The sequence below is a fragment of the Oppia nitens genome, unplaced genomic scaffold (assembly GCF_028296485.1).
Source record: "Oppia nitens isolate AA-2021 unplaced genomic scaffold, nextdenovo-longstitch-racon4-pilon3 scaffold9_pilon_pilon_pilon, whole genome shotgun sequence".
Taxonomy (NCBI): Eukaryota; Metazoa; Arthropoda; class Arachnida; order Sarcoptiformes; family Oppiidae; genus Oppia; species Oppia nitens.
The window spans coordinates 2,159,550-2,171,505 of NW_026533253.1; the positions used below are offsets into that span (position 1 = coordinate 2,159,550).

General features: G+C 25.5%; 1 protein-coding gene across 1 annotated transcript; it reads left to right on the forward strand.

Moving 5' to 3' along the window:
* Window positions 1-2,789: 2,789 nt before the first annotated feature.
* On the forward strand, window positions 2,790-6,717 carry LOC128964543 (NK1 transcription factor-related protein 1-like). The gene is made up of 5 exons (XM_054311166.1): window positions 2,790-3,343; window positions 3,448-3,642; window positions 5,262-5,623; window positions 6,329-6,346; window positions 6,412-6,717. Exons 1-5 carry the CDS (start codon window positions 3,034-3,036, stop codon window positions 6,712-6,714), a joined length of 1,188 nt encoding a protein of 395 aa, XP_054167141.1. The 5' UTR covers window positions 2,790-3,033; the 3' UTR covers window positions 6,715-6,717.
* The last annotated feature ends 5,239 nt before the right edge of the window (window positions 6,718-11,956 follow it).

The following is an 11,956-nucleotide window of genomic DNA, read 5'->3' on the forward strand; positions in this document are numbered from 1 at the left end:
AGTGCTTTATATTGGAAATCATATGCAAAACTAAAAGCCAGAGTTAACTCATTTAATGGCCACTATTTTAACAATTATTGTATTTTTTAAATAACTTACATTAATCACAAATATATTATACAATAAAATGGTTAAATTTAATATATTTTATACAATATTAGTATTATTGCTGTATAACACTATATTTTTGTAATTTACAAATTTAAATAAAATTAATAAAGTGGACTTAATTATTTGTATTTGTAGAATATTATTTTATTATGCTAATATTTAATTGTACAATTATTGGTTATTATACTGTAAATACCGTAATAACTATATTTATAATAATTTGTCATGGTGTTTTAAGCAAATTACATAGTTGATTTGCTTGATTATAATAATTAATTATACTCAACAGTAATTAGTACAATTACTAAAGTGTCAATAATATAATTGATGACAAATGTATCAAGGACAATTATTATAATGTGAGTCAATAGGAGAATATCACCCATAATGTCAATTGTGCAGTCATTTAGTTATGGAGTAAGCAGTGCCTAAAGTGCATAAAATTACATGGATGACATTATTATTTCTATTGAATATTAACTCATTAGAGTACATTAAATTTATAAATTACTTTTATCTAAATTGATTTTTAGGAATAACGGGTTAATGTAATTAGTTTAGTACAGTATATATCAGTGATCAAAATTAAATGTTATCATGATAACTTTGTGATACTTAAATAACATAACTAATTTAACAAATATTTAATAGTAATCTTCATAATTTATAACAAACAATGAGTAAGTTAAACAAACACTTATTTACTCATTTAATATGTACTAGTTTATTTGTACAATTTTGTTTTATAAAGTTTAATTTTGATCACTGGTATATATACTGTATATACAGTACTATATATAGTGTGAGGCAATTCAAAGAAATCAAATATTATGTTTGGTATCATATCATACATAACTGTATTTAGTATAATGCTATGATTTAATTACATCACAGTATCATTAATTACTAATTCAAGTTTTTAAAGTTGTATTTTTATTTTCTATAAAGTATTTATAATATTTTAACTATATGTACTGTACAATCATATACTGTAATACTGTATACAGTTTATATAGAGAATTATAATGCAGTAATGTATGAATATCATTGTACTCTACCATATAATAACTGTATTAATAAATTCTAAATAATTAAAAGTAATTTTATATAAATTTTATCTGTAAAATAAAACATTGTTTAGTTATTGTATTTTCTATCTTCAAATAGTTCAATCTTCAATAAAAAAAAGTTAATTTTTTAAATACAAAAATTATACAAATTAAAATTACTTATAAGGTAATAACAATTAATTAATATGGTATAGTATTAATAAACATGTAGAATATATTCTAAAAATTAATTTTAATAAAATGATTGTTTTCAGTTGTTTTATAGGCTTTTATTTATTTAAATGATTTTTAAAATTCAAACTTTGAAATATACTTATATTATATAAAGTATAGCTTATAACTTGTACCATAAGTTTCTTATACTGTATGTTATAAATAGTAAAAGCAAACTACAGTAGTAAATGTTGACAACTATTAAAATCATTTATTTCATTCATATGTTAATGTTTTAATAAACTTAGTGAAAACAATTATAGTAGTATTGCTGTACAAACATACTAAGCAAATGTATTTATGTGTATAATTAAGTATAATAAGTATTGAGTGTACAGTTAGATGATAGGCCTGAGAGGATAGTATTGAGAGTTGGTATGGATGTGCAACAAGGCGTGCAAAGCAATCAATAAGTGTTTTATGTGTTGGTGTTAGGGCTAAATCAATCGCCACCAAAACACGTGTGAGAAGGCTCTGGTAGGCAATGGACAGGCATTTCCGTTACAGTCATTCAATGTTTTAAGGACTCCCGCTGTTCACTTCACATACAGTGTCATCACAATTGAACCGCTGTTTTACCCTATTTTTTCAAATCTTGTCTTAAGCTTAACACTCACTTACATTGACTTAGGAGTAATACCCTAACACTACACCATACTTATAGTTATAGCTAACTATTGGTTTTAGATTACATTTTACTCACATAACTGACAAACAATTATAAACAACATTATTTAATAAAATTTTCACACTTTTTAACTTACAATAACTAAAAAAATTACATACATTTTGATATACAAAAATTTAATTACATTATTAATAATTTCTAATTTGTGATACAAAGAATTTTGTGTATTCTAGAAAATCTTAATAATACAGTATAATTAAAAATTTTAATATAAAAAGTATTATCACTATCAAGTAATTTAATATATATATATATAGTGTATATATATTTATATAAGAATTATGAATCTAAAATTACAATTAATAAAAATAGCAAATCTTTGTCTATATTTATTTTATATATAAAATATATTTTTGTGAGAAAATATAATTTTTTAATTAAGATTACTTATACAGTAAATTAAATACAAAAACAATTTATAAATGTGTAAAAATATTATACAATGATTTTATTTTGTCAAATCTTTGTTAATAACAGTCAATTAATAGCAAACTCGATACTGTAATTTTAATGTGAGCTCATTTAGTGTCACTATTGTATTATTTTTACAGAAAATTGTGATTAAATTTTAAGTTAACTTAGGATGAGGTTTATCTCAATTACATAGACTAGTGATTGCCAATGAAAGCACTGGCAGTTGACTGTTAACCAATAGTAAAGCATTGCATGAATGAGAGCGCCTGCTCAGCATCACTACTACCAGTGCATCACTGCATCATTTGTATGTGTGTTATGGCATACAAACATTTAACTAAACTTTGGGCAAATTTGGGAAATCTCTTACTTATAGTCATTCGTCTATTGAACTCATTTACTGATTATTTGTGTGTTTAGTAATAAAAGTTTGCAATAACTTGACTTCACTCGAGTGAGCTTTTAATCAAAATAGTGATACATAGGAACAAAAAAGAGATAGAAATAGAGAGACAAAAGAGAGGGAGAAATAGAGAGATGGCTATAATAATGTCATCGGACTCTGACGAAACATCACCACAAAGTTCTCCCGTAATCGTTGACTACACGGCTTCGGCACCTAATTCTCCGCTTTCCTCTAATGTGTCGACACTTAACAACAAATCGTTGAATATTAAAGAAAAAATTGGCAATTCTTCGGCTATTAAAACAAGTTATGTTTCGACCAAAAGTGAACTCAACGACAATAATCACATAACTAAGCCTTCGATACCATTTTCCATCACTAGTATTCTTAACAGAGAAGATCCCGTCTCTAAACAACTCAAACAAGACTCCAACATATCCGGTATTTTATGACAATTTAAATAAATTAAAAATATAGTTATAAATAATTAAGTATTTAAATAAATATGATTTTTTTAATAAACTACTATTGCAAACAACCTATAGTATCGTCGGCATCATTAATACCTAATGTTTTTGGAGCTTCAGATCATCTAAGTTCAGGACATCTTATTGATCATAAGCAGAGTTCATGGTATCCATGGGTCACTCCTTCGGGTATATTGAGTGCTGAACACCATTCCAATCAACAGACGACAACATCCGGACATTCAATTATTTTCAGACAATTCAAAGAATCTGGTAATTTGTATTCATTTTATATTACTATGCATTCAATGAATTTGAATTTTTATCTATCATTAAATGTGCTTAATATTGATTATTATTATTATTTTTAAAAAAGATTACAATTTGACATCAAATGTTAGTTATTTAAAAAGACAAATAAAACATTGAATACTATTCTATATCTATATCTATATAGTAAATGATAATAATACGACAAATTTGACGCTCATTTGGTTATACAAATAAAAATAGTGTATTTTTATACTTAAAATACTGTAACTACTGTTATGAGAATTATTTAGACTGTACGGCATATAATGCTGATCCCTATCTCTATGATTACTGTTTTCTTAATAATAATAATAATAATAATAATAACGTTAATTAAAATATTGTTAAATGAGTTTCATTGATAAAGTGGTGAAATAAATGTATTTGAATTCATGATAAGCGTTGAGTTGAATGCATGAAGTATTTCTAAAAACTGAAACTCAATGTAATGTTTGCGGCATTTCTTTGGTTAAGATTGTAGTGATTGATAAAAGTTTTGCTTTGGATTCACTGTCGATGCGCTCATCAGATAATACTGTTTAAAGAGTAGTAAAACATATGCAAAACTAACAGCACTTTAATTCTATGTTTGTTTCCAAGCGCTTAACAGAGGACTCAAGTGATACGTTAGGCAATTGATATGATCTGACAAAATGCTATTTATTTTTAAAATGCATTTTAAAACAACTTTTTACATAATATTTTCTAACTAATTCATTGCCAAATAATCTATTTTAAATATAAAATTGATTTTTAATGGGATGTTAAATAAACAATTAGATTAATTTTTATTAATATCTTTATTAATTAAAACTTTGCTCTCTAATTGTCATTCAAACATAATTTGATTAATTATGATATGTTTAATAGTAATAATTATTAGTATTTTTATCAATTATTAACAAATTAGATAAAGCAAACTAACAAATTGAAGATTAATTATAGTTGAATTTACAAATAATTTAAGTAATAATTATATCCGTTTAAATAATACATTATTATTGTATTGTACAGTATATTTAAGACTAATTACTTGATTTGAAAATTTATAATAAAAAATATAGTTAATTATATTATTTTTATTATTTTAAAAATCAAAACTAGAATATGATATTGTGATTTGTTACATAAATTTGTAAATTTTAATTAAATAATGAAAATAACATTTTAATATTATAACATATTTAATACTTATATAGTATACTAAATTTAGTACAGTATAAATACATATATAAATTTTTATATATACAGCATATACAGTACTATGTATCCTAAAATGAATATTTTACAAGTAAATATTTTATGTTTTACAAATTACTAAAAACAAATTTAAAATTTATTTATTTTTAAAGATATTTAATATTATATGAAATTTAAGCATATTTTTCAATATTATCAACTAAATATTATAAAATAAATTTTTAAATTTGATGAGCTCTATCAATATTTTAATTATTAACATATTGATTGATTATATTTAGTTAATATAATGAGGAAAATATTGAAATATAATTTTTACAGTAATTAGCAAATATTTGAAATGTCACTAATAAATAGATATACTGTATAATTGATGACAGAGTGCTTGAAGGACAATGACTTGACACTAGACTTGGACAGTAGGGTAATGTCACCCATAGAGTCGAGTGATAAGGAAAGCAGTAATTTAAGCCGAGATGATGTATCACCCAATTCAAGCACATCCTACACTACAAACAACAAAACTTGTGGTCAAAATACAGAAACAAACAACAACTGCAATACAAATAGCAAAAAGAAGAAATCGTTGAACGACTCGAAGAGTGGTAAACCCCGTCGGGCGAGAACTGCCTTCACTTACGAACAATTGGTAGCTCTTGAAAACAAATTCAAAACTACGAGATATCTATCGGTTTGCGAAAGACTTAATTTGGCGCTATCTTTACGACTCACAGAAACACAGGTTATTTCATTTGATTTATATATTATAATATTATTATTATTAATATTATCATTATTATTATTTGCTAGTTTTTTGGGCTAATTTATTACTAAACAATACCGATAATTAGCTCTTATATCGATTTTTGAATTTATTATTTAAATATTTAGACATTTAATGCAAATATAATTTAATTAATAAACAATTAAATTTATTAAACTAATTTCATTATACTCTAATTAATGGTTTTGTCGTAATTTCCATTATATATTTTAATATAATTAAGATTTGCATGAATTACTTTGCATAAATTTCAACTAAATAATCAATTGATAAGCAGTTATGCATGTAATTTAAAATAATTTTATTTTATATATTTATATAAATTGAAATTTTATTTGTTTTAAATGCATTAAATATTATAAAAAACAATTTTTATAACATTATTCATTGATGTCAATAATATATATCATTAATTAAATAAAATAAAAGATTTTGTTTAGTTATTTTAAATTAAAATCTTTTTCTATCATTATCTAATATACTTTATATATGCTTATTTGCAATTTAGAAATTTATTAATAATATCAATAGTTTAATACTAAGAATATTTGTAACATTCAGTATATTAATATAATAAAACTAATTTCAATAACATAATTTAGTGTATTAATGTTTAAATTATAATATTAATTTTATTTATGATTTTTTTCTTTCAACTTATAGGTCAAAATATGGTTTCAGGTAATTAGATATAAAATAAAATTTCAAACAATTATTGATTTAATAATATAATGTCAATTGTTTAGAATCGGAGAACAAAATGGAAGAAACAGAATCCAGGTATGGATGCAAACAGTCCGACGATTCCTCAGTCACCGAATGGCAGTATGTGTGGCTCATCCCTGCAGTCTTCAGGTTCGCCATCATTTGTTTCCGGTGCTTATCCGACGGCAGCCCTACTCTATGCATCACAATTATCTCAATCACAATTGTCTCCATTTATCAACGCAAACTCTTCGTTATCATTTCCAGCGGCAGCCGCTGTCTTGTCATCGGCGGCACAACATTTTGGACACCACCCACTTATGCATCATTTAGGACATACATGAGCTAAAGGCATGTTATCTGTGTATTTTTTAATGTTAACATTTATTGTATTAATTTATTTCTTTTATTTATACTTGTATTTCATTTTTTTTTTGAACAAAATGATAAAACAATTATATTAGTTTTTTTTCTGTACAAATATATATATATATATAAACTAAGCAATGAATTTTTGTATATAATTATATACTGTATAATCACAACTTATTGTATTTTATGTGCATTATTCTATGCATTATTTAATTAATTATGCAAATGTGATTCAGGCGCTTAATTATAAATAAAGTATAATTTACGATAATCTTGTTTTTATTGATATAGTTAATATATATAATATTGGTGTATATATATTGTAATATATAGTGTTATTTATGTAAAATTTATATAATAATTATTATGAAAATCCTGAGTAATTTAATGAGATATTCTTTTAATACTAGAATTAAATCAGTGTTTGTAATAAATAGATGAAAGCATTACATTTGAAATATAAGAAAATTAGTGAAGTATTTGAAAAATATTATGTTAACTAACAATATATCACATTTGGTAAGAATAGATGACAAGTAATGTTTGCAGAGTTTTATATTTATAATATAATTTGGATAATCGTTAGCTTTTCAGCTCAAATGCTATATTATATGCAATGAATGCTTTGTTTGCCAATTGTTATGCATTTACTCACAAATCTCTCTCTTTCTCTGTATGAGTGTATGTGTGTTAACCTCTTTCTTCTGGCACAGGGATGTAATTTGCAGAACAATTTTGTTTTGAGAGGAGACACTTGAGCTCATAAGCATTTATAGAGTGAGAATGCATTTATTTGAAGCTCTAATAGATGTAAGTTTTATGTGCCGGTGCTATACAGTAGTTTGTTGTGAGTACAGTCACCACTAGTGAATAGTATTGATGGTATGATAGCTATCAATAATAATGATCGTTATAACAATCACGACACATATTGAGTTACAATAGCGTTAAAGTAGTAGTAATAGTGGGCAAAGACAAGCAAATTATGCATTACTGGGCGTTCAGCACAAGTATCCAAATGATGAACGCTTGCGCCCAATATTGTAATCATAGCCTCAATTGCTTAGGTATTGTATGAAATTGTTATGCTTGTAATGTGCTATAAGATGGTTAGGACTCACAAATTGGTTTCGGTATCCTTTAGTTGTTTGATCAGCCATTTGATCTGATCTGATATTGATGTTGATGGCGCTCAAGAGATTTTAGGCAAACCATCATATTCTCCATCAATATATAGCTGTTATCACTATATATAATAAGCAGTCAGTTTGGACTACACTACTATTTGTCATATAATGCGTGAACAATGAACAGCATAATAGTACTGATATAATATAAGCATTAAAACTATGAAATCAAATGAGAGAGAGAGAGAGAGAGAGAGAGAGAGAGAGAGAGAGAGAGAGAGAGAGAGAGAGAGAGAGAGAGAGAGAGAGAGAGAGAGAGAGCATTGAATTTAATAATTGGCCGCTTTTTGAAAGTCAAGTCAAGCCTATAATTGGCTTAAAACAGGCCTAACATTAGTGAAATAGTCGTTGATTTTATTGGAGAATTGCTTGTGTTTTGTGTTCATCCAATGCATTGAATACTTTGTATGCTTTATATATATATACAGTTATATACACTTTTATACATATATTGTATATTATATACACTTATATTCAATAAATGTTACACTAAAATGTCCTAAAAGTGATGTTTCCATGTTTGCTATTCTTATGCTTTTCAACTCAATAATAGTTATACTATTCTTATATAACATTTTTATCATTTATGGCTCAATGATTTAGACTTACTATCTATTTAAGTGCTTACAGATTGAAAGCTTAATGCAATTCAATGCAATATTACACTATTAATATAGCCTTTGACTCCCTTAGCCTCCTCTCCATCACTTAATTTTATGTATCACTGAAATAACTGCATACAAATCCAACTATACTAAACTTTTTTTGTGACTTTAAAATCGATTTTGTTAAACACTGCACCTGTCCTACTTGTACTACATTTAAATTATTTTTGTTTTATTTGTTAAATTGATTTTATATTTGTTTTATAATCATAAATAAATTCAATTCACTATTTCATGGATATTTTTATTTTAAAAATAATATCGTTTTTTCATGAATACATAAATAATAAAAACTCAATATTGTCTCAAAATAATGCATTTATTTAAGTTTCTAATCGTTAAAGTAGTTACTTTTTATATTTAAAAATAGTTGGCAAACAATTTATTAAATGAATTTACAAATAACTTAACTCATATATGTTTTTCAAATGCTATTTAATAAATATATGTTTTCAATGTTTTACTAAACTTAAAGCAATAAGAGAGCTATAGTTGAGCTCATAGTCATAGCACATCTGCTCTCACATTGCTATAACACTGATGTAGGTTTGGGAGCATAACGTAGACATTGGAGGCAATGATAACTACGGTTTTTATAATAAGTAAGCAGTAAGTCGTTGTAAGTTTGAATTGACATATATATAGCGATTCATTGTATTATTGGTAATGATTGTCGATATTTACTGCAATGAGTTTGTGGCAAATTTTGTCCGTCAAAGCAATTGCATCGACCTATGGCTGGTGTGTCACTCAGTGGAAAGTTGTATAACAGGGAATAACAAAAATAATATCAAACGAGTGTATGTGTTATAGCCATTAACCGGATAAAGTGAAAAATAGTAGCCATTTAGGAGTAGCATTAGGCCAGGCATTAGTCGCACCGTTGGCTTTGCTTTCTCTATCTATCTGTCTGTCTCTTGGGATTCAACGCCTGATATAACTTTAGGACAAATTATGCGCTACACTAACAATACTATTGGACAATACAATAGTCTAATGAGGGGCTCAAGTCATCCCTTTTGCAAAATGAATCCAAAATACATGCAATACTCAACAGTTAATGCAATCCTAAGTGACTTATCCTCTAATAATGAATTGTCATTTGAAGAGATTTATGATGAGTTTGCTCTTTGTATTCTTACAATTGTTACCATTGATGACGATATTGACTGACATTACTATAACACTTGACAATCACAATCATACATATAATATGCAAAAAACAAATTAAACATTTATAGTAATAGTGTCATACATTTGGTTTCCGCCACTTTAAAAATAATTGGCTTCAAAGCAAACGTGTGATCGATTTAAACGCCTATCCGTTTCACTAAACTATTGATATTACAGTCAATACAATACAAGTGAACCTATTATGGAAACAATTGAATGTCATTATAAACTATACCTTCGGTGACATTAATTTTTTTGCAAACATTTGGTTGTGTCCCACAAGACACTAAATACGACAAGACCCACATCATAAGCATCACTGCTTTTATAACTACCAGTGCTCCCATTCTCAGGCAACTGATATGCCTATCACATGGATTATGGTCCACGAAATTAATAGGATATGACTCTCATTTAAATCATTCATCTTAGTTGACGAGTACTGTACTTCATATTTCATATTTTACTTGAAAACATCTAATGTTACATAAAATTTTTCTAAATAAACTCAATTTATATTTTTTACTTCATATTTATATACATAAAAAATATTACATTATATCTACATTTTTAAAAAGTTGAATTTTATAAAATAAAAAATTTACTTTAAATTATATACTTAAAACTGTATATCAATATTTTAACAAAAATTTAGATTAATTTATTTACTGAACAATTAATAAAATGTCTAAACTATTCATTTATAATTAACTCATTATAATATACAGTATAATTCAAAAATAATTATCTAAAAATAATAGTAAAACTGAATTATCACTCAATTTAGTAAAGTCTTGTATTTTTGGAGAAGAACTATAAAAACGAAAGAATAAGATAATAAAGTTGTGTAAGAGTTTGACATTTTAGTGGATGCGTTTCGCACCGATTCTCATCTAATTTTGCGTAACCAGACCAACAAAATAAGTTGGCATTGCCTGCACTGGTAGTTGTGCTATGACTTGAGCATTGAGGATGACATTACATTAAATTGTGTACAGCATTGCATTGCCATTCAATATATACAGTATATATACTGTATAACTAAAACATTATCTCCAAATTGGAAAGTTTTTTTCTAACAGTTAAATCATTTCTAATACATCTCTTTCATTGTTCTCTCTCTCTCTCTCTCTCTCTCTCTCTCTCTCTCTCTCTCTCTCTCTCTCTTTGCATCACTTTATTTGAATCCTCTTAATAAATGATTTTGGTAATATTAAATGGGAAATGTGGCACATGTTTAATCACTGATTAATTTATCGTATTATAGTAGTAGTAGTAGTGATACGGCACGGGCAGCACTAAGCTGAGGGAGCACTCACTACAAACAATTTATCAGTGAATGAGTGGAGTGCCTCTCAAATTGCCATAAACTTTATTATTTGATTCTTTTATTTCTAATTTATTCCTGCGGTTATTATTTCTTATATAAATTATAGAATATATATATATACTGTATATATATATATATATATATATATATATATTTAAGTATACTATATAATTGAATTTATTATTTACTTGTTATTTGAAACTCTAGTCTCTTATTTCTCATTTTTTATGATTAGCTAAATCTATATTTGTATTGAATTTTTATTATTAAATCGAAACTTATGGAAATTGAGACAAATAGCATACTATGAAAAATAAAAAAACAAATTACAAAATTAGGTTTCAATAGTATAATTCAATTCGTAACATTTAGTCATAAGTTTAAAAAAAATCATTTAAATCTTTAATCAAATTTGTTTTGAATTATTATAAAACTGTTGAATTTCTAATAAATTATTATAAATAATCATTTAAAATGATTTATATTATCTTGAGTTTAAGCAAAGTATTATAACAAATACTGTATACAAATTATTAGATATCTTATACCCTGTTTTCATAAAGCAATCTCTCAAAGTACTTTCAAAATTTCTTAATAAAAACTACTTATACTTGACTTTTAAAGTTAGCAAAAACACAAAACATTGAGAGAAAGTAGACTTCAAATACTTAATAAAAAATACTTACAAAGCATGACGTAAAGCACATGCTTTACATATATATTGTATTTATTATATTATTTGCAATTTTTTATTAATATTTTATGTCAATATAAATATCAAAATCTAAATGATTAATAAATATTAATAATTATAAAAGTAATGCTAAGTATAACTTAATGAAAACGATTTTATACTTTG

Bases quoted from the DNA above. Each gene is read 5' to 3' on its own strand.
- LOC128964543 (XM_054311166.1), top strand. From the start codon at position 3,034: ATGGCTATAATAATGTCATCGGACTCTGACGAAACATCACCACAAAGT. The intron at 3,344-3,447 runs GTATTTTATGAC...AACAACCTATAG, and splicing joins ACAAGACTCCAACATATCCG to TATCGTCGGCATCATTAATA. The intron at 3,643-5,261 runs GTAATTTGTATT...AATTGATGACAG, and splicing joins CAGACAATTCAAAGAATCTG to AGTGCTTGAAGGACAATGAC.